Source organism: Theropithecus gelada, chromosome 17 (assembly GCF_003255815.1).
Source record: "Theropithecus gelada isolate Dixy chromosome 17, Tgel_1.0, whole genome shotgun sequence".
Taxonomy (NCBI): Eukaryota; Metazoa; Chordata; class Mammalia; order Primates; family Cercopithecidae; genus Theropithecus; species Theropithecus gelada.
Window position 1 is genome coordinate 37,973,664 of NC_037685.1, and position 24,041 is coordinate 37,997,704.

Consider the following 24,041-nt stretch of genomic DNA (forward strand, 5'->3'; position numbering starts at 1 on the left):
AGAAATGCTTAGAAAAAGAAAAGGACTTGAAGAATCTGTCATTTAAATTTAGCTTAGTCACACATAATTTAAATACAAACAGAAATCTTCTATATGTGGGAAAACCAATTTAGTACTGATATAAATGCAACTTGACATACAAGTAGAGATATTAAATTATGAAATGGTATGCATTAGCAGAAATACATACAGGGATGCAAAGATGTTACAGTATTGATCTAGATTACAAAGAAAGATGGCAATATAATAAAACACCATGTAATGTCTTTCTCCAAGGAGCAAAAATAAAGCAACGCTTATTACTTAAGTAATTTTCCTAATACTCCAGAGAGGAGGACATTTTGTACACAGATCAAGAAAATGAAGAACAGAAAACCTAGGGAATGTTCTTGAGACCAGTAATGGGGGGGAAAAAAAAACAACCCAGAATCTACACTCTAAATTCCTCATCCAGGTCACTGTATCATAGTACATATTATTGGGAGAAAATCAAGTAACTAGCATGACATCATTCTGACTTAAATGTCAGAATTATAGAGGGGTTTTTAAAAGGCTACAGAAGAGCTTTAAAAGCTACAGAAGTGCTTTTTAAAATATGATAGAAACGCTGTTGTGTGCTTTGATCCAATGCTGCTTTGCTTTGACCAAGGTGGTGCTGAGATCCTGTCTGCGGATCGCATCACTTCCACTCTGCAGCACGGCCAGCGCCTCTCCAGATTCAGTGAGGATCTGTCATACATCTGGCACCGTGCTAGTTCTATTTCATGTTTTGCTTTTGGGGTACGAAATCTCCCAGAGAAAAGAGAGGTGGGTATGTTGGGGTACTAATATCACTTGAACTGCCATGATGGTAAGCCAAGGCATGACTTTATTCAGCGAGGTTTGTTTGGTAAGATACAGAGACAATGAAAGAGGAAAACAGGTCGATGATGACTGTTAAAGTGATCACATACTGTGGTAAGAGAGCACACACAAAAAATACAGCACCTGTTATCAGACCAACCAAAATGATCACACAGGTCCAAGGGATCCTTTCCTGAGGGCTACCATTTGCCCTGAATGAGTTTTCATCTGGGTTCAATTTTAACAAGGAACTGGCTTTATTTTAATTTCTTTCTCTGCAAAGAACTGTCCTTTTCTCGGTCTAGATCACCAACAGGTGAAATGCATCTAGGGGATCGTTACCAATGAGATAGCCTGAAGAACTCCCATAGAATTTAACTACTCCTGGCTGAAAGCCTGAAACAATTAAAAATTAGAATTTGGCCATGTGCTGTTTTAAAACATATCATCAATAGACTATGCTAATTAAGTTATTATATAATTATGTATACACATACAGAAACATGGTACTGGGAAGTGTTATTACACTGTCTACTCTCCTTTAGAGTCAGATTCATGCAGAAATTGGTATGCTTGCCTGAGTCACACAGGAATCTAAAAGAAATGGCCCTTTTAGCCACATTTTGTTATGCTTTGCTTTTCCTTCAACTGTTTCATCTAAGAAATCAGCAGGATTCCTGAGCTAGTGCTATTTTTTTAAATCCCTAAAAATAATTGGCAGCATAGAGAGGCTGAAGCGGTCACAGAGACTGAGACTGTCTCAAGGCCTGGAACAGAGCTGCGCAGGAGGAAGCCTTGAATCAACAATCACCGTGGTATAGACCAACGCAGAAAAATGAAGCTGAGCTAGTAAATCCAAGAAGGGGCAGAGAAATTTCTTAAACTAAGGGTTGGCAACGTTTTGAAAGCTGATTAAGCAGCTTTTGACCCGGGCAAGTAAGGAGTACGGTGTGAAGCACACTGATTTCCACTAGGAGGCCGTGGTGCCTGGGGCACTGCGCTGATTCCCTCCGGCCTGGCTCTTCAGGGACAGAGCTGCGGGATTTCTGCATGGACGTGCTATCTCTGACACACATGCCCCGGGCTGCTTTACAGTCCTTCAGATTCGCTGCTCAAATGTATACAATTTTCATTCTATTGTCATTCTGACGAGACTTATTCTAAAGTCCCCAAATCTTTCAAATACTCAGGGACCGTGGATGAAATGTGTCTACACTGAATTAACCTAACCCTGTTTTACGAACTCACATTACCTGCATGGTTCAAATGAAGAATGCTGACACATTGGTGAACTCCCTCCCTCCCCACCACCATGACATCAGAGGTAATGTGGTGGGCAGGACAGAAGCACGAGGCCACACGCCTTTCCTGAATACCAGAGGACGTTTGGGATAGAAGAGCAGGTCAGAGACATTCCTACAGGGGGCGCTTCCATTTGATAGCCGCCTTCACTCTTTATGCAACCAAAATTCTTGTTTGTATTTTGACTTTTTCCCCCTCTAGCCTATAACGTGAATCCAGAAACATAGTAAGTTTTATGAGAAAATATAAATACCAAATAACAAGGAATTTTCTTGCTGAAAGAACTCTCAAATGTAGAAGACCTAGTCTCCTAGATATATATTAACTTATGGTGTATGGTTTTATTGAGTTCAAACATTTTTGCAAAATATCAAACTGGTCAACATCTGCACAATCTATTATTCATTTCCATCCAATTTTTATTGCTAAAAAGGTTTTCCTCACAGACTGGCTAAGAGTAGAGAATAAATAGTAATACTCCAAGGCAAAATTTATATCATTTGATATCTGCCCTTTGATCCACAAAGAAAACAAATAAGCTCAGAATGCCTTGTGGAGACACAAGCTCTAATCTAAGAGTTTATACTTCAGGAGGTGGGTGTCATACCATCAGCTTTCTCTTCCCTGTGGCTTTCTTAAACCTAATGTTGAGTTGCATCCGAAAATGGGACCTCATAGGAAGTAAAGGCCCCAAGTGAAAATACTTGGTTTAAACACACCACACATCCTAAAGTCCTCTGTAAGGATATTACAAATGACTGACTTTAAACGTACACTGTATCAGACCTGCTCAACTCTGAGACTCCATCAACTGCAAGAAACACCAATCAATGACAGACTACCATATCCAATGTAATGTGTAAGATCTACCCAACTTCAGAAATACTAGAAAATGTGCAAAAATGTGCCTCAGAATCAAGGAAACATATCTCAGAATCAAGGAAATAAGTGTTTTGTTTAAAACAAATTTTTTTTTTTTTTTTTTTTTAGATGAAGTCTCGCTTTGTCACCTAGGCTGGAGTGCAGTGGTGTGATCTTGGCTCACTGCAATCTCCGCCTCCTGGGTTCAGGCGATTCTCCTGCCTCAGCCTCCTGAGTAGCTGGGATTACAGGCGTGTACCACCACCACACCCAGATGTTTTTGTATTATTATTATTGTTATTATTATTTTAGTACAGACGGGATTTCACCATGTTGTCCAGGCTGGTTTCAAACTCCTGACTTCAAGTGATCTGCCTGTCTCGGCCTCCCAAAGTGCTGAGATTACAGGCATGAGCCACCGTGCCGGGCCACAAACATTTATTTACTATTTTGAGAATATTTTTAAAGCATCTAAGCACATTTTACCCAATTTTAAAGATATATTATCCATGCTTTAAAACTTTTGGAAAATATTTTAACTCAGAGATGTCTACATTCTCTGTATTTTTCATATTAATTCAATATGATGTACAGTAAAGGAATTTAATGATTGCCTACATTCATTTTCTTGCTTGTGCTTCATAGACAAAAAAGACATTTCAGAGTTAAATGGGGCCCGACAAGCCACGCCATCCAAGTCCTCATGGCATGCTTAAGTGACCTGGACAATACCCCAGCTGGGCCTCCTCCAGTCTGTTTGCACACCTCCAGCTGCAGGTGTCCACATGAACTTCACAGGCAGCTCAGCACATGCCACTCAAGGCCAGTTCAGTTAGAAAATACTTTCTGATTCTGATCTGAAATATTATCTGCAACCTGACCCAGTAATCTTTAATTGCCTTTTAGATCAAATTATAAGAAATCTAGATTTTCTTTACATGCTGCTACCTCTTGGCTGGTGTTCCCGGCATTACACCAGTGGGAAATATGAATTATGCAAATGAACTTGATGTATTCTTAGAAGACGTGACATCAAAGTAAACATAGTGTTATTTTATATATATATTGCAAATGTACCACTTATTTGCAAACACATTTCACTAAGTTTTCACCTCATAATGTGGTTTATAGACATGCACATATATACACATATACATGTTCATGTACCTACAGTATACCCTCCCTTCTCTTTGTGGTTTTGTGCTATCACTCTCAATTTTTCATTTGACACAAATCTCTTCCACTGATACACAATGAGCACAAATTACACTAAATTTGTCAATGCCTAAGTGTTCTAAAGTTTATTTTCCATACACCTGAGTGATGGCCCAAACAACAAACCTGTCTTTTAAGGGTGTTTTTCAAATAGCTAAGACTACTTGGCCATCATGGGATTTGGGCATGGGGATTTGCTATCCTATTTCCTATCAAAATTAAAGAGTAAAGACAGGTTCTTGCTTGAGTTCCATGTGAAGTGCCTGTGGTGCCTTCTTCCATGGCCTGTTACCAGTGGTCATGGGGACAGACCTACAAAGGATTCCATTTCCCATGGGCCTCTGCTGCTCCCTGCTGGTCAAGCTGAGTTCTGACACAGCCTTTCCTACTCTACAGAAAGAGAGGAAATGAATAATGCAGATGTACAGGGACTCTTCCTATTTTTATTCTCTTCCGAAATAAATTCATTTTGGATTCCTGGGGATCCCTGGCAACTTTCTCACATATTGGATCTATGTCATATTGGTTGGCCCAACAGAAGGTATTGTATTTGTTGTTAAATGGAATTTTTTTTTAAAAGACATATATGGTCATAAATTTCCCAAAAAATACCCAGGTAGAGATGTAAACAAACATGTACATATATATAACACACACACACATACATGTTCATGTACATACAGTATGCACTCCCTTCTCTGTGTTTTTTTGTCTGAATTGACTATTTGGAGCTCAAAGAGCTAGTGGAGGGAAAAGCTGAAGCAATTCAAACACATAATGAGAACTGGAGATATAAAAGAAGGCTGAGTTCTAGGAGATGCAACAACTTAGGAGATAACAGAACGAATTCCGGATGAACAGGAATTGTAGGAACACAGGCAAGGACTAGAAGAATCAGCTACACGTTATTTACTGGCAAAGCAGGAGAAATGTGACTGAGGACAGTGTGCCACTGAAAACTGATGAAAGAGGAGGGAGACAGGAGGACAGGGCTCTGTGGGTAGCAGGAAGACAGAATGGAAATAAACCATGTTAACAAGATGGCTTTTGGCAGCAGCAGCAGCACCAGGCCAGCTGTCTCTCTCCTCCAATTCAAGTTACCACCACAAAACCCATTTGCAGTGGGAAGAGCTGCTACATATTCGCATGGATTAAGGTTATTTATTCACATGTGGACGATTCATTTAATTTTTGTTTCCTGTGTTTCCTAAATGACTATCTTTGGAGGTGGAGCACTGGTGTACTTATGATTTTTTAAAAAGTGCTTCAAAGTTTAAGCATTTATTTCAACCAATAGTGAGTTAGCCTCTGTGTTATAGAAATTATCTGAGCAAAGGAGGTCCAGCAGATCCTGTTTATCAGTGGGGATTGAATTTCTGCTACTAAATGGCAAAGAAAAACTAAAAATAACAACACTCTTGGTTTTGTTTCAACTCCTTTTCTGCAGAGCTAGTCAAAGCCCCAACAGAAAAGATGTTAAAAAATCAAGTACTGTAGCCTTACAGGTGTCACTCAATTTGCATTCTACAGCTAAGTGTAGAACTCAGAACTAGCATTTTATGGCTACCAACTCAGCGTGTGGCAGACTGACATTATCTAAATTAAGCCTGGGATTTTATCAATAGAGACTATCTTCATAACATTTTTGATTTTTTTTTTTTTCAAGATGAGGTCTTGTTCTGTCACCCAGGCTGCAGTGTAGTGGCACAGTCTTGGCTCACCACAACCTCAGCCCCCCAGGTTCAAGCCATTCTCATGTCTCAGCCTCCCCAGTAGCTGGGATTACATGTGTGTGTCAATAAGCCTGACTAGTTTTTGTATTTTTAGTAGAGATGGGGTTTCACCATGTTGGCCAGGCTGGTCTTGAACTCCTGGTCTCAAGTGATCCACCCGCCTTGGCCTCCCAGTGTTGGGATTACAGGCGTGAGCCACCACGCCCGGCCAATCTTCCTAACACTTAACCGCACCTGGACAATCTTTATAATACCTACATTGCTGGGGCAGAGGTGTGGGAAGCTGCTTTGTTTTGATTCCTCAGGTGTCTTACTTTGAACTATTATTAATACAATGCATTGGGAACACTGCCTTTACTCTTGGCCTGTATTTTAAAAAAAGGTGTGAAAAATCACAGTGAATGGAATTTATTATTAGACATGATGGAAGGATATTAATAACCATGTATTAAAGACAGCACTTGGAATAACAAATAATTGTTGAGATAAAACAATAACTAGCTGTGTCATGCTTGGAGAAGAGATGGAACAATTTAGAGAACACAATGCTAGCAGAAATGAGATTTATTATAAATGATCTCATTAGTTTTTCAAGTGCTGTATGGTTGATATCTTTCAGGTGTTCCGCTCTGAGAAACCCTTAAGAAGATAAAACACTTAAATTACTAGAAACAGCACACGATGCCTTGTCCCCTCTGCTGATTGATAAAAGTAAATTAAAAATATGCTCCCCTGTTTTGGCAGAATCTCTACTGTGAAGTTAGAAAGCCCCAAAGTTAGGAAGGCAAGATGAACAAAAAGGTCTCGGCTTGCAAGTGAAGCGGCCTCGTAAGCAGACTTCAACCTGATTAAATCTTACCATTGTCTACAGAAATTCCAAGCACACTTGATATCTTTCTCACACTGAAAACACAGAAAAAGTCACTTTGTTATTGGACGCTTTTCCACACCCTCACAAATTGATTCAAGGGCTTTATGTTTTCACAGCAGTGCAAGGATTAACATCCATTCAGAGCTGGAATGTCAGAATGTGGACGCTTGATCAATTACATGCACGGGATCAGGAGGGGTGAAAGAAATCCATCCCGAATGTTCTCAGAGTCGCAGGGGAAAGCCAACGTTAAGTTGGCTCCAGGTGATGAATCCAAACTTTATGTTTAGAATACTGGAGAACGGCTGGCTATGGACCCAGCTAAGTTTTGTTTTGGGGATGGGGAAAGGGTCAGGCACTTTTAGGTTTCGTGCTGTAGTTGAGCATGTTCCACATTGTGTCACTCCCAAATGCTGAGGACGCTCCTCCAAGGAAGGGAACTGTGCCATGAGCTCTTCATCCTACTTGCTTTGAGCTGGAAGAAAAATCGAGTTGGTGATGTGATAGGTGTGGCCTGGGGCTCTCCCCTCTGAGATGGCACATGAGATGGCTGGCTGTTACGATGGCATGTCATGGGACTTACTGTGGTTAAAAGTGAGAGAGTTATCCAGGCTGCCCAGCTGCTGCAATCTGGCATGCATCATTCCTGTTCTGTTACGGGAAACAGGCAATGTCTGAGACTTTCGATCATGAACTATGGGTCCCAACCCCTCCTGGTTCCTGCAACATGAGTGAAATGGGATAGAAGCAAAAGTTAGACTTGTTACACCGCAGCGAGACGGGGAGCGTTAGTGAAGCCAGGGCATGGCACGAGCGAGATGGCCATGCACTGACCAAGCGCGGTGGAGCAGCCAGAGACACAGGCAGGCGGCAGCTCCCACACACTTCACGGCAAAGCACCTGATGACCCAGGAGCAAAAATCAGGCCAAAGCAGGGACCTTCTTATTTTTAGAAAGTACTTTAGAGATGCTACTCTGAAAAAAGTAAGCATCACTCCAATGCAGTACTAATGGTTAGTGTTCTGACAACTGTCAAAATGTCACTCATCTTTTTGGATTATATATGTTCTGAAAGAGCAAAAGACATGTATATATATTTTTTTAATTAAAAAATGCATTGGAAGACACAGAGAACAAACATGCAATGGAAGGGATTATATGAATTTTAACACCTTTATTCTTACCCAAGCAGGAAGGAGAAGAGCCACACACTTTGTTAAACTTGTCAGCAGTCAAGTAGAGAAAACAGAAGAGTGATTTGGGTTAGCAATCAAACAGCTAACTTCCTGCTGTGTACCATCACCAGAGCAGATGAAAATGAGACCAGGGCTGCAATGACACCTGTCCCCTGTCCCAGAGCCAACCGTCCCCCTCACTGTGTTATTGTGTGTAGGAGAACAGGGACATGCATGGACTATCATTGACTGCATGCTGCTGGGTGACTTCAAAGGGACAATAAGGAGGCACAGTGTTCATCAAACTGGACCACCGTGGATGGCAAACATGTACAAGGTTCACAGTCTAGTTCAGGATCTGTTTCACATGCAGCAGAGACCCATGGCAATTTTCGTATAGAGCAGAGCATATCTTTCCACAGTGCATGGAGCAAAGTCACACCATCTCCACTCCCGTTTTCCTCCACCCATCTATTTTTAAGGCAGTCCACACTTTTATATGCAAATATATACAGGGTGCTTATGAAGTAGGAAGATTTTCTTTAAAGAAGTTAAATTTATATCCACTGAAAAAAACTAAGTTAACCATTTCACAAAACCCGATTCTAAAACATTTTGTTGGGACAGAAATCTGCAGCTTCTCACATTCACCGTTTTAAGCTGTGAGGCATTTTATTCTACTTGGCACAATATTCTCCAAATGCCATCTTGCGATGTAGGTGTCACTGCAAAAACTGAAGCTAGCCCAGCACAGTGCCTTTCTGTGACAGAATTTGTTGTTTGCCCATCTTCATGGGACAAAGTCAGGGAGAATCCAAGTCAAGGTAGAAGATGTTGCTGGTATAAGGACACCTTGTATATACTTGCATTTAGTGCTCCAAAACTCAAATATAAAATTACTGTTGTGATAAAAAATAATGCAGTTAAGATTAGAGAACTTTAAGTGCTACCACATTTCAATGAAAAACAGAAAATATTAACAGGAGGAAAATGCAAAAATTCTAAATTTGCTTCTTTTAAAAAGAAAACATACATGTTTACTTCTTAACATAAAATGTAATTCTGAAAATTTCTCAAATATCCCCAGAAAAGAACAATGTTAACAGAAAAAGAAAATCTTCACAAAGAGCAAGTCTATTAAAAATCTCTGGCCTATTTCATCGCTGTAAGACAAAATTGTCGATATATAGAGAACCAAACCTCAATGACAACTACATTTTTAAGTTTTTCTTAAAACATATTTACTTATAATAAAGCTGTTAAAAACAACAGTAAAAAAATATATAATACTTAGACCAAGACCCCACTAATATACTAACAGAATGGCTCACAACACAGAAAACAAACACACACAGACATTCCTAATGGCAATGGGGCAGGAGGAAGAACTTGGTAAGGACAAGAGGTGCTGTGAAGAAACGCCCCCAAAGAAGGCGTGTCCAGCCACACAGCTGCAAGGAGTTTCTACGAGGCTGGTTCTGGACAGGAAAGTGGGAGTGACGCGACTCACCAGGGAGTTCTGGCCAAGAACATGGAGCGCTTATCAACTAGTCAAGAGTAGGAAGACAAAAGGCTCCATTTTAGAGGTTTGTGGAAGTCCACACAAATTTGAGATGGACTGAAAACATTCTTTCATTAAGAAAGAAGAAGAGTGGTTAGTGAGATTTTAGTATCTTTGTAGCTGGGAGCAGGAACAGTCAAAATGACCTTGGAAAGTCAAACAGAGGAAAAGAAATCACTGAGGAAGGAACACAGGAAGAAGAACTGGGGAGAAGAGGAGGGGAAGGAGACAGAACAGAGAAGGAAGGGGAGTTTGGACGACAGGATGGAAGGGTCGCCACAGCCCGCTAAAGGAACACTTTCCAAGAGGTAACACGTAAGATGAAATGAGACTTCGCCTGTAAGAATGCAGATGAAAGACACTGCTGGGCTCTGCAGTGGCAATCCAAGGGCCTGCCATCGGTCCCCATGGCCGCTTCCATGAATCCCAACTGCCAGCCGCCACTGATGACCATTTCCACACAATCAGAGCCAGGCAACACAGAAAACAACACGTTTCGGATGAAAACGCCCCACAGTACCTGGCTATGTATCGCTTCCCCATGTACTGGAACTGGTGCAGGCAGACTCTGCAGGCAAGATGAAAAATTATTAGGGAAACGTGAAGATAAAATTATTTTCAGGACGTTATTTTATCCATTAACAATAACAAATTCAATAAGCATTATGTCTAGCACCAGCATATATCACATCCTCATTCATTCAGAATAGTTTTTGGGAGTCCTCTGGAAAGTCCCTTCAAGCCCAGAGAAATGTATTAACCTGTGAGGGAGGCCCCATCTTGTGTAGCTATCAGTGCCGTGGTGGCTGGCTAAAGCAACACAGTGCAGAAGCCCAGGGCCGAAAGGATCGTCCATCGACTCAGGGGTGATAATTCACTCCACAGCAGCGTGCCTGGGAAATCATGTTGAAGACCACGTACCCTGTTCCAAGTTACTTATTCATCCTCATTTACATCTATATAAGCAGCTCTCTCTTTGGCTCGAATATATGGATTATATACACCAAGTGTGTAGTTTTTAAAAATATATATCTAACAACATTGTTTTGTTATGTTTTTTTAAATCATGTATTTAATGAGGTAGTTAAAACAATGTCCAGTGAGCTCCTCTGGTGTTGAACCTCATTTCACCACATAACTCCTGCCTTTTACTCAGCAGAGGTCAGGAGACGATGAGCCAAGTGTCCACTGAGGGCCAGGCCCACAGTCTCTCATCTGTAGTTCCAAAATGCATGAAACTCTGAAAACCACTTTCCTCCTGAGTTCGTGCAAATACATTTGGCATCAAAATATGACCCAAAATAATAGACATAAAGCTACTTATAGTTATGATTTATCCAATTATTATGAACAATAATAGTACTGCAGAAATTTTTTATTTTTACTATGCAGAGATGCTGTTGAGATGTTATGGGATGTAGTCTATATGTGAATTTTTCAGAAACCCAAAAAGTTCTGAATTTGGAAATTTATCTGGCCCCAGCAGTTTTGGACAAGGGATTGTAGATTCACGTTGCTAAAAGTGAAGAGCTTAAAGGAAATCAGAATCTTATATTGATGAGCCAAAATGAGATAAAGATGCTACATAATATTTCACTTTTACTTCTTATATTTTAAAATTATAGCAACTTTTCTGACTCAGTTTCCACATCAGCTTAAGTTAGGCTCAACTTAGAAAAGCAGTATCTACCCAATTCAGCTAATAAATTTCGTGTTATTTTATTAAGATGACTTATACACATAAGCAGTTACCTCTCATGTAAAACAAGCACATATCTGTAACACGTTAAGGGTGACCACTGATCACTGGGTCACAAGCCCTGAAAATATGTTTTAGGGCCAAGTCCATGAGAAAGGGCTTAAGAAGTAAGTGAGGATGTGACATACACGACTCCCCTGGTTCAACCACATAGTATTCGTCAAGCCTCTTAATGATCCAGGAAAAAATCAAGAGGCAATGATCAAAGAGAAAGCTACTTACTCAGATATTGTAAAAAAATCCATAAGTTCAGATGTTGAAGCCTTGTTCCAATATGTAAACAAAGCATCTAGAAAATAAACACTTACTTAGAATCACAATATATATCATATACATTATGGAGAATCACCTGTCATGAAAATGGGTAGGAACCTTGGAGTGTAGGCCTCTAAACCCTTTCTCTGCCCTCTTTTATAGCTGACCACTCTACACTGGATATCACACACCTGAGGCCTATTCACCTTCAACATGCTGTATTTGAACATTTGAACTGTAATTCCATCATGTCATCTCGTGCTACATTCTAGCATAATGCTCACTTAACTTATATGTAACATGCTCTTAAATAGACTAGAAAATTCTAAGAATACAAGTGTACATCAACCTAAAGCTGGGCTCTCTTGTCTCCTACTAGAGGATCTCTCCTCAACAGGGAATTTGTTGAAAATCTTTGCATATTACACACATAAGTTTGCTCTTTGAGTTTTAACTGAACAATATAGCTTGGATCTATCTTAAGTTTTTCTAAGTTGCATAATATTCCTCTATGTGGATAGACCATAATTGACTTAACTAGTCTCCTACTGATAGACAGTTACTGTTTCTGCCCCCTAACTTTTTGCTATTACAATTATGGTTCAACGAATATCCTTTTATGTGGGTCTTTGCATGCATGTCTAACTATACCTACAGGATAAGTTCTCTGAAGAAAAATAGCTGTACCGAATGGCATGTGCATTTAAACCTCTGTGTGAACCCTTAACAGTTTAGTATTACTGTTGTTTGAGTTCTATCATCTAATAGCTAACCTTCTTTGCATTCTTATATTTCACACTGAGGTTGAGAAATAGGTAAAGAATTTTCTCTTAGGGAAAAAGCCAGAGTCTTTGTGGCCTGAGATGAGCAGAGAGGGTGGCTGTGGGGATGCTGATGGCTCATGAAGATGCGTGGCCACAGGCTTTCACTCCACACTTGTCAAGAACAATGACAGGCAGGAATGACATGGGATATAGACTGAGAATCTGTTGTGTGCCAGACACTGTACTGGGTTCTCTCACAATTTCACATAGATTGTGCCATCTAATCCTCACCATAATCTGGGGCAGAAGAAAGTTCTCATTTAGATGAGCTAACAGAGGCTCAGAGAAGTAAAGTAATTCTCCCATTTACCAGTCTGAAGAATCATGGCTGAGTGGGAATTTAAATCGTGTGCATCTGATTCTAAAGGTCGCTTGGCCTATTAGACCAGTAATAAGAGTGGGTCATGGGCGTCCATCTTTAGGGGTTTTGAGTTGAGATTCCAGAGGAACAGACTCTGGCTACTTGAGGCTGGCTATCAGGGTAGGGTGAGCCCCCAGGGAGCTCAGTGCATGCTGGAGAGCCTGGTGGGATCACCCTGCAGACCCCTGCGGCCACCCTCAGCACACACCAGACAAAGTGGCCAGCAGCATGGGCAATGACGCTGCCATTTCTTGCTCTGGGCTCCAGGTATGGTTGGGGAGAGTGGGAAGACAGAGATAAGCTCTGTGAAGAGGAAAATGGCACAAGAAGGACAGTGAGGAAGGGCCCAGCATGTAAAAGGTGCTCATTAAATGTGGAATAAATGAGAGAGTAGCTACACAGTTACACAACTGATTTTGGTTGTCGGTGTGTTAACTATCTCTGGAGGCAATTTCTCCCCCTAACTCATATGATACACAAAAGCCAATTGTAGGTAGATTTTTAGAGTTCATTGTGAAAATTTAAATAACACTGCTTTCAAAGAAAATATGAGAATACCTTCATGACCCTGGAGGTCAGAGAAGATGTCTTAAATGGGATGCGCACACACACAAATTCTAATTATAAAGGGAAAACAATCGATAACTTGAAGAAAATTGAGAGAAAAATATATTCTGAAGAGGTGGTTGCATTTTTAAAATATGTGTATGAGGTTAAAGAATAACTTTTACGGCCAGGCGCGGTGGCTCAAGCCTGTAATCCCAGCACTTTGGGAGGCCGAGATGGGCGGATCACGAGGTCAGGAGATCGAGACCATCCTGGCTAACACGGTGAAACCCCGTCTCTACTAAAAAATACAAAAAACTAGCCAGGCGAGGTGGCGGGCGCCAGTAGTCCCAGCTACTCAGGAGGCTGAGGCAGGAGAATGGCGTAAACCCGGGAGGCGGAGCTTGCAGTGAGCTGTGATCCGGCCACTGCACTCCAGCCTGGGCGACAGAGCAAGACTCCGTCTCAAAAAAAAAAAAAGGAATAACTTTTACTTGAATTCAAATGTTCTTGTATATTTGTCTTTAAAAAGCAATTATGTTCCTATTACACGTCATATTCAATATTTGAAATTTAAAATAATTTAAAGAAAACTTTAAACAAAGGAAAAACAGAATTATAATGCTTGCTAAACCTCATTATTACCATGAAGCAAAGTTTAGAACTTTTGACTTAAATGGGAAGACTTTCAACTTTGTAAACCCAAATATCAGACTAAGTGCCCTGTGCTAGCGTATTTGGTCATCACTCAGGGAAAGTCTCGCTCATCTGTTCTTTTTTTAAAAAATAGCATTTTAAAGTAATGAATCAAGAGAAGAACGAATTACCCAGTCTTTCTTTTAAGGACAAGCAGGTTTTTCCTACCATCTGAGCTAAAAAGTCAGATTGTACCTTGGCTGGGGTTGGAGAAAAAAAAAGTCAGGCTGTTAATGCTGCTGAAATGGAAGCTTCATATAAAAGAAATACTATTTTCAAGCAGAAATTCCTTCCACTGGCTAGTTAGTACACACCTCCTGCCCCCAGATAAAAGCAGCACAAGAAGCCTTCAGGTTCTCAAAAAATGGCACTTTGTTTTCAGGAGAGTTCATCCGAATTCAATCACCTTAATGAAGTTCACAGCACACCTTTTAATTTGTTGTAGGAAAAATAAGATTTTTGCCCAGGATGAGAACTGTGACATTGTTTACCGGGATTGTTTTTATTACACAGCCAGATACACAGACAAGCTAACAGAGTTGAAACTGTCCTGTCATACACATTCGCGAGCCTTATGTGGTCCAGATAGAGCATTCATAGTTCTGCTCATTCTTAGTTTAAAATGTAGTTGTCCAACCTCAAACAGAAACATAATCTACTATGATACCACCATTTCCATTAGAAAACTAAACTAACGTCTCTCCCACTTTCAGCCAGGAATATACACACTCTGAATGGAAGGAATGCTTAGGTCCGCCCACAACATATATTCTAATTCCAGAGACTAACACAGTTATTCAAGCTGACACTAAGTTTCTTTGGACGAATAAAATTTTTTTTTAAAGTCAGAAGCTATTTTATGTATGTGCTTTTATCTCCTTCAGTCAACATGGTAGGTCCCAGTTTAATATACATCTAAGAAATAGGCCCATTCACATTTTAGAACTCATTTTCTAGAATAAAATTATTAAGGAAATGATTTTCCCACAATAAGGTTCTTATTTCTATTACATTTAGTCAATGAATATGCATTTTTAACAAGGAAGAAAATCCTTTGAAATCTTTGTATCCTTTCAACTTATTACAAGTTAAAAACAAACAAACCAAGTACTGAAACAGGCAAAACAGAAATCTCCATTTTTTAACCTACCATCAGACATGCTCTTTAAGATGTAGAGGAAACACATCAGCAGGCTCTTAATCTCAGACTGGTCAAGTTTATCACAGCGAACCACCGAATTTCCCAATGTGCCACCTTGTTGGTGCTAAAAAGAAAATACAGGTGATTTTTCTATTTAATTACGGGAGGAAAATGTGTTTCCCTTTTCTCCTGTGGAAGAGAAAGATTCTTAGAATCAAGTCAGATCATATACATTGGAAGGTGCAAGTAACTTGCTGACAATTAAACCACAGGCACCCTTTCACCCAAATATAACACACTCAGATGCTGCCCACGGAAGCCCTAGCTTGTCTCCTCAGCACGCCCTCCTAAGGGACAAGCAGAAGGCACAGACCTTTCACACTGGATAAACACAGCTTTAGCTATGCCGAGTACAACCTTCTGAGATGCCAAGTATATTGAAACCTCATGCAAGAAAGTATGTGTGCTAGGATCAAGAACAGAAATTACGACTTGGAAGACACTGCACAACCAACCACCTCCTGACGACAACGGCGGTGGCTGAAACAGCAAGTGCCTGTGGTGCTGCTGTGAGCAAAGCACCCCAAAGCTTGCAGCCCGGGCGCCGTCATCCAGGGTGCATCATGGGGCGTGCTGTGGGCACTGCTCAGGGAACACAATAGGCAGGTGCCTGCCTGGGACAAACAGCGACATGTCAGCACAGCATCACCAAAGGTCCTAAACTGATGAGGTCACTCCATCATCAGCTTAGCTCAACACTGCAAACGTCAGAAACCTTGGGGGAAACGAGAGGGCAATTTTGCCACTAGGCAGCAGGTTCTCACGGAAAAAAAGCAGCACAAGAATCTCACCATGCGATTGCAAACACAGGAGATTTAAAAACTCTCCCAGTTGAATTTCCAATTGAAATTTAAAAAATTTTTTTTGCCAAATATCAAAGCAAAAACAATAGTGGAAAAAAAGATGTTTTATTCAAGGTGTTGGTGGCCAATTGAAAATAAAATTATGTGTGTGAATATATATACACACACACACACATATATTAAATAGGCTTAATTAATAAAATATGTGAATATTTTTATTTACAGAAAAATACAGGGGCAATTAGTGGCAAAACTGGTATGGATGTACCCTCTGGCCTGCCCACTTGATCAGAGTCACTGGAGAACTCAGTACTTCCGGCGGTGGGAGAGAGGGTGTTGCGTGCATTGTCTCCTCTGGCAAAGGTGGAATCGTTAGAAGGGAAAAATCCACAGTGACCCGGTTTTTCCTGGCTGACTGGCAGCTCTCCTCCTCCTCTCCAGCACTGCGTATGACACAAGCAGAATGCCTTCGGAGCAGCTTCTCCTTCTACACACGAAGGCATGTTGGGGTCAAGGGAAAAGTTCAATATGTCATGACACACCCAAACTGAGCTGCTCGCACTTCAATAGAGCTGCATTTAACAATAATCATGTCAATGCCGGCCATGGGATGCGTGACAAGAGTATAAACCTGATGCTGAGGAAGGATGTTTCTGGGTGTTTTTGGAGAACTAGGGATAAATCCCTAAATGGCTCAGCTGTTTTTTGGGATGGGTGCTTGTCTGTAACTTGAAGTAACTTAGAAAATCTGTGCCCAAAGTGATACCAATCTACCATGGCTCCAGGTTTAAACCCACACTTTTATCCTTTCCTACAAAGTTCCAAATGGTCTGAGCATTTAGTAGTTTGAAGAAAAAAGGCTAAGTATGAGGAGGAAGTGCTGTGTTGTGGGTGGGTGCTGTGTGAATAAAGTGATTTCTTATCCCTGAATTACCTATATGATCAATTATTCTCTGGAGCTGGCTTCAGACCTAACACCCTTGTGGGTGGAGAGCTGTGTTGGTGACAGTGTCTCCATTATAAAGACTACAGGGAATTGGTGGGGTGCGGTGGCTCACACCTGTAATCCCAGCACTTTGGGAGGCCGAGGTGGGCGGATCACGAGGTCAGGAGTTTGAGACCAGCCTGGCCAATATGGTGAAACCCCATCTCTACTAAAAATACAAAAATTAGCCAGGGGTGGTGGCGTGCGCCTGTGGTCCCAGCTGCTGGGGAGGCTGAGGCAGAGGAGTCGCCTGAACCCAGGAGGCAGAGGTTGCGGTGAGTTGAGATCGTGCCACTGTACTCCAGCCAGGGCGACAGAACGAGACTCGTCTCAAAAAAAAAAAAAAAAAAAAAAAAAAGACTACAGGGAATTGAGCTGGGCAGCATTTTGAGTCCCTCCATGTCCAACCCACCAGAGCCATTCACTCAAGATGCTCCACTGCAAACCCTGCCCAGGATCTGAGGTTGTGGAAACAGGAATCAGAGCATTTCAAGGAATGGGCCCCGACCTTAAAGCTCTCATCACCTACTCCAGGTCAGCTGGTGGTTTAGGATAAAACAAAAGGTCACACTTAAAAGGCACTAGAACATGAAGTACGTTTACTTTGGGCTAAATCCATTGATTACAAGAACCCTTGTGTTGAGTGAAAAGCAATTACCTTATCCAGGGAATTGCTCTTCTCACTATTCCTTTCTGGAAGGCTGTTACCCGAATCTGTGCTTATGAGAGATCCTCTCGAATCAGCATTTCTCACACTGTTGATGTTTGGAGTTGACGTCGTATATGGAGAAGCTAAATGGAAATCAAGCCAAGAATAAAGTTTTATTAAGACAGAACAAAAGAAAGATGAGTACTGAACTTTAAGGGATATTGCTTTTATTGCACTTATATTTTCTGTTAGGAAGTTGGCTCATGAGTTGCATTCCATTACTTCACCTTTAAAGAACCAGGTCATATACAATGAGATAAAAAGAAACTAGTCTGAAATATTCAGATGTAAACATCAATTCACTTATTAGAAACCACCTTTGATCGCTAACAGTGCACACCTGTTTCAGAATGGGATCGAATGAAGACTTTAAAAAATTAAAAGATAAATCCACCTACAACTATCAAGTCATGAAATTAAACCATACAACAAACTCATAGCATTCAAACTGATAATAAACACTGAGGAGCCTACCAAACTCTGAGGGGTGTCACGGCGTGTTTTAAATTTTCAAGAACACAGTGATCCGTGACCTTGGTCAGAAGCTGCCGTTTCAGCAGCAGGTTGTGCTATGCTCCTTTTGAAGACATATTTGTGAAGCTGGGTATTTGGAGGGCTTCACAAATAAAAGGCAAGTTATCAGTGAGGGACAGGAAATGCGAATGGTGCTGGCTAATATGACCCAAAGGTTGAGAAGCTGTCAGTGTCCAACAGGCACACACCACCCATTTGTAGTTAGTTGTGATTATTAAAAATAAAATTAAACTTTTTTCTTTAAATGTATGCATATTATTTCTTTTAAGTGCCTACTAAATTGTTAGAATGTAAGTACTTATTAAGTTATTTGGTTCTACGTACCTAATAAACACAACTGTTGGGTGTGTCTTTTGGCCTAGGGATGCCATGAAGAAAAGTGACACTAAGGGTGCTGTGAATGGGGAATATTTGGGAATCTGCTATAAACAACTCTGAACAGAAAGGAAATCTAATGTAGAAATAAAATTTGTGATGTCCATGAAAAACACAGCATTTGAAGGCAGAAATCACTCCCCATCTTGGTACCATGGAATTGTTAAGGTAATAGATTGACTTCCTGCTTAGATAAGATTTATTAAATAAATCACACAATTTAAAATGACTCTTTGGTCTGGTACATTCCGTGCTGAACCAAAAGGCGTGCCTGCAGCGGAAAGGCCTGGCTGGTTCGGCAGATGGCATCAGGAGACTTGGACTCTGTGTCTGGCAGCTGTGAGCACACATTCTCTCAGACCCAAGCTGAAGATGCCGTTACTTGGCACTTCACAACAGGCTGGTCGTTTTCAGACCTCAGGAGGCAAATGAGCTGCCATGGACTGGGATATTTCTAAGTCAAAAAATAAATTAACAACAAAATAAATATAGCCAGCCCCTAGGTTACACCAAAAGTATGTTTGAAAGTGACTCGGTTGTTGCCCTTCTAAATGTGATGGCTAATGGCATAAATTCATCATCTCTCAGGCAATGTCAAGATGGTCTTTAACTCTTTTGTTTGTTTGTTTGTTTGTTTTTTTGAGACAGAGTCTCGCTCTTTCGGCCAGGCTAGAGTGCAATGGTACGATCCTGGCTCACTGCAACCTCAGCCTCCCGGGTTTAAGCAATTTTCCTGCTTCAGCCTCCCAAGTAGCTGGGATTACAGGCGACCGCCACCAAGCCTGGCTAATTTTTTCATATTTCTAGTAGAGACGAGGTTTCACCATGTTGGTCAGGCTGGTGTCGAACTCCTGACCTCAGGTGATCTGCTCGCCTCGGCCTCCAAAAGTGCTGGAATTACAGGTGTGAGCCACCACTCCCGGCTGATCTTTAACTCTTTAAACTTAGAAGGAATACCTGTGACATCCAGGTCATAAATCCTTCCCTCTGTTGAACACTCAGATTTACTCATTGCTATTCCTGAAACTGATTCAGTGTTAAAGACCAAGAAAAGAAGAACCAGGGGAATTTGAAAATAGAAGCGGAGGCTTGAACATGTAGAACATTAAGCCTTATTGTCAGCCAGTGGCTGCATCTCCCCAGGAGAGAAACCATGTGAATGATCGTCGCAAGGGACAGGTAAAAACCCTGTGAAAAAACTATAGCCTTTTTCTGTACTCAGATAAGAAACGCATGCTATCACCAAATTATAATTTTTCTCATATAATCATATTTCATATTTAATGTAGAACAGCATTTGAAGAACAAAGAAGTCAAGAAAAAGAACACAGAACTCAAGAGAAAGGTCCTCAGTAAAGTAAAATTAGATCCTAAGTTCTCAGAGTTTCCAGCTTGCTTCCAGAACTAGAGTCCTAATTTAAGGCAAACAGATGGAAATGCAATATATCAAAATCAATATGCTTAGTTTGTTCCTATTTTATATGTCTTTGTGTATGTGTTTGCATTTAATACCCTGGCCCAGAGCATAGCTTTTAAAGTCCTTAAATGACACTTGAGTAAAATGAAAAGAAGATAAATTCATCCCTCCTCCCGTGGTACCACCGAGTAGGTAGAAAAAAAACCCTGAGCCTCAGAACGCTTGCCTTTTAAAATGAATGTAATCTCAGAGTAGTTTTTATCCAGGCACTGAATCACTTTTAAAACTCTCAGGCACCATGCTCCAAAGACATTAAAAAAACTGTGATGGCACATTCTCAGTATGTGTAGAAACAGGATTCTTCTAACAGAGATGTAAGGAGAGTTTGCTCTTGAAGGAGAAGCACCAGGACTAAAATTAGCTAGAAACTCCCTGATGAACAGAGTTGCTAAAGCTGCCAGAAAAAAACTAGTAAACCCAGTTCAAAGATGAGGCTTCCCTGGAAGGTATTCCTAAAAGAGAACAGGGATTTAAGTCTTCAAGAAAGGAGGCAATACAGATAGCCTGAGGATAATAAGCCTGTCGTGGTGAATTCCTATGAAACGTGGATTTGGATTTTAAAATTTAAGAGTGAAAAAGGATGAAGTCAGTCTCAAGTGCTTTCCATAGCTGCACCATTAACCTGGAGCAATTGGAGGCCATGATGCTAAAGATCCCCAATGGCCTATTTCCAAGTTCTAAAGAAGTCCCCAATCCTAACAAGGTGAATTCTGAATTGGAGAAGAGTCAAAAAAGTCAAACAGAAGCATTCAAACTTTGTGGAAGTGATCGAGGTTACAGTCAAGTGATGTTTCCACTCATCTGGTTCCTCTCTGTCAAGCACCATACGCATCATACTAGCTCTTAATCCCTCTAACGACCGTTTTGAAGACGGTGTACGGAGGTCAAAAAAGATAGACAACATCCTGCCATGGCAACGAGTAAATGGTCGATTCCAGATCCAAGGCTGCATCTGTCTGGCTTTAAAGCTAGTGCTGTGAACCACTGCAGATCACACCCTCTGAGGAAGGTCCCCTCCTGCTTCTGGAGCAGTGGCTGGGAATGGGGCAGAGCAGGGCAGAGACAGAGCGAAGGCCCAGAAGAAAGGCAAAGGGAAACTCGTGACAGCAGCCGACATTTGCTGAGCGTTTACCGTGTGCCAGGCTCTGTTCCAAGCATTTTGCATGAATTAACTCTTTTAATCTTTACAGTGTCAACTAAGGAGAGCATAACTGTGAAAAAGACACATAAGTATCAACCAGATTAAGGACTGGTATTATTATTGTAGGATAAATTTGGGCATTGGTGTGGGTTTTCTCATGTTAAATCCTACTCAGTTTCATCCCCTGCCTGAAATAGCATATTAACACCACCACCACCGGCAAAGGTAAAGGCATAATCTCAGAGCGGGCAAGTCCTGTGAGTTAATCGGATGAAGGCTGCCATTTATTTTATCCCATGAATTAGTCCCATTATTGGGTAGTCTAGCCACTAGCCATAGTAGGCTGCTTTCTTTATTCACAATGTGATAAAGAGAGGGAAAAATAAAGACTGAAGAAGTCTGTGAGCACCTGTGACAATTCTTGGAAGATATGTATATATATGTGTAAACTGCTATCTCTGAGAAAAAGCTAGCACAGAAGTTCAATTAGTCAGAATATTAACAAGTACATTATGTCCGGTATTTTCTTATGGAGAAACTACGAGAATTTTGATTTGTGTCATGTGTTTTTCTCTCAGAGGGGACTGCTCTTCTGTTATTTCACACAGAAAAAGTCTTGTGGGACAGATTTTTGAAAACTGATTTTAGGATTGAATTCTAGCCATAAACTGCTATGTTCTTTAGGAATTACTATGTCATATTTCATCAAAATCACTAACACTACAAATCAGTGCTCCCCTCCCCCCACCACCTGCAAAAATATTCCTTAACAGTATACACAATCCAATTAAGATTTAAAATGAAAACTCAACAAATGTGGAACAAAAAGCAAACAGTGCAAGCCTGTGATTAACTGTATGATCCTGAGGAGTCACAGGCATCCGGGACCTTTATTTCAGGGCATGGCTGAGGGGTTTCAGTTGTTGACTATCACAAACAGGGAAAGAATACTCAGGGCAGAAACTCAGACTTCAAGGTCCTACCACACAAGTGTGACACGTTCACCAACCATCGGCTCCGAGACACTTTCAGAGAGATGGCGGAGAGAAGCCCACAGGAGCAGGGAGCATTACCAATGCCGGAGATGGCGCCCAGCAGGTCCTTGTGCAGGCTGTTGTCCAGGGTGCTGCCCTTCTGTGGTGTCACCAGCGGATTCACAGCTGGCAGAGCCAGGGATTCGTCCTTCACAGTCTGTCAAGGGGAGGAAAGCAGAAACAATCAAAGATGTCTGGAGAGGATTCCTCCCCTGTTCTTGGAAGTGCCAGGACAAGTGCAGGACCAAGACAGCCTGATGGATTCAACGTGCCTGCCTGCATGGGAGAAGCAGCCTTGAGGTGTGGGCGAGGGAGGAGGGTGGGATGGGTCAGAGTGGGAGCAGGGGGCGTGGGATACGGATGCTGGGTGGGGGTGGGGGAGAGAAATCACGTTCCATAAAGTCTTGTTTCTCTCTCCCCAGCATTTCTAACACCTTTCCCTTTCCAGAGCTCTGATGTCCAACATTTCCTTATTCTTTTTTTTTTTTTTCCTTCAGAGAAAACCTCCCCTGCTCTTTCTAACGGGAATGCTGGTTCTTATCTGTAATGTGGGGAATTACGACAGCAGCAATGACAGTCTCTAGATGTTCGTAGGATCATGTGAACTTCAGTGGAGAAATCATACTAATTTTGAAGTTAGGTCAAAAAACGGGATTTTACTTTGGTGAAAGTGTTCATTTTTGTTAGGACTGAAACAGTTCAGAGAGGTCACATTATACTCTGAATTACTCTGGTTTGAAAAACAGACAGGGTTAGAGAATACATGTGTGAAATGCAATGTTGTACAGGGTGAGATAAGCGAGGTGCGCTTAGGATAGAGAGAGTTTATGTCCTTTAGAGCAGCCACACACGCACAAAACCTATACATACGGTTCATCTCAGTGTAATGTTATTTAGGAACGTAATTGGAAGTGAAGAGGTAGTGTAAAAATGGGACACTGCATCACTGTTGGGGTGGGAGGGAGGGACAGAAACATATATGAGACTCTGCAAGTGTACACCCATAATGACAAGGTGGGAAGATGAACAACCAAGCCAGTTCATGAAACCAGAGTACCAGGGAAAGGGGAAATGCTAAAATAACATGTGCTGAAATTCATAGCAGATAAGCCCTCTGAGGCCAAGACAGAATTAGAAAGAGGAGTGCCGGTTTTAGATTGTAAAACTCTTATAAACTTTATTAATTAAAAATTATTATAGGTTAACATTTAAAAAGTCTTTTGCAACTGAAATGTGACAAGAAATTTGATAGTGATAATGCTTTGAAAAAGCTGAATTGCAAGATGAGTCCAAGAATCCTTTTTAAAAAACAATCATATCAAAGGTACCAAAGACTGAGTAAAAAAAAGTAAAATCATCTCTAACCAAAAACTTTTGAGATAATTTCTGGGGTCATATCTCTGTTGACTCAATTTCATCAGGAGAACATGGTTTTTATGCTTATTTTTTAACAAGAATTGAAGGTTTAGTGATTGACTCCATGTTAGCCAGAAATGCAAGAGTCGCACTGGCAAAATAAAGGGGGGTGTGTACTGGGTTGAGTAGTGTCCCCCAACAAATTCATGTCTACCTGGACTTCAGAATGTACCCTTATTTGGAAATAGGATCTTTCCATTATATATCTAAGATGTAAGTTAAGATGAGGTCATACTGGGTGGATCCTAAACCCAATCACTAGTGTCCTTATAAGAAGAGGAGACCGTGCCGGGTGTGGTGGCTCACGCCTGTAATCTCGGCACTTTGGGAGGCCAAGGCGGGTGGATTGAGAGGTCAGGAGTTC

General features: G+C 41.1%; 1 protein-coding gene across 7 annotated transcripts in view; it reads right to left on the bottom strand.

Annotated features, from left to right (window-relative positions):
* DOCK9 (dedicator of cytokinesis 9) overlaps positions 1-24,041 on the bottom strand; it is a 299,448-nt gene that overhangs the window by 47,818 nt on the left and 227,589 nt on the right. For 3 of the 7 annotated variants that reach the window (XM_025364043.1, XM_025364040.1, XM_025364041.1), the window contains exons 33-38: positions 22,301-22,418; positions 17,650-17,783; positions 15,153-15,267; positions 11,543-11,609; positions 10,082-10,129; positions 7,409-7,476 (exon numbers count right to left, since the gene is read on the bottom strand). In XM_025364043.1, coding sequence (XP_025219828.1) covers positions 7,409-7,476; positions 10,082-10,129; positions 11,543-11,609; positions 15,153-15,267; positions 17,650-17,783; positions 22,301-22,418 — 550 coding nt within the window. Of the gene's footprint in view, positions 1-6,813; positions 6,858-7,408; positions 7,546-10,081; positions 10,130-11,542; positions 11,610-15,152; positions 15,268-17,649; positions 17,784-22,300; positions 22,419-24,041 lie in introns of all 7 variants that reach the window. The other 4 variants (XM_025364037.1, XM_025364038.1, XM_025364039.1 and 1 more) reach the window with 2 other exon arrangements.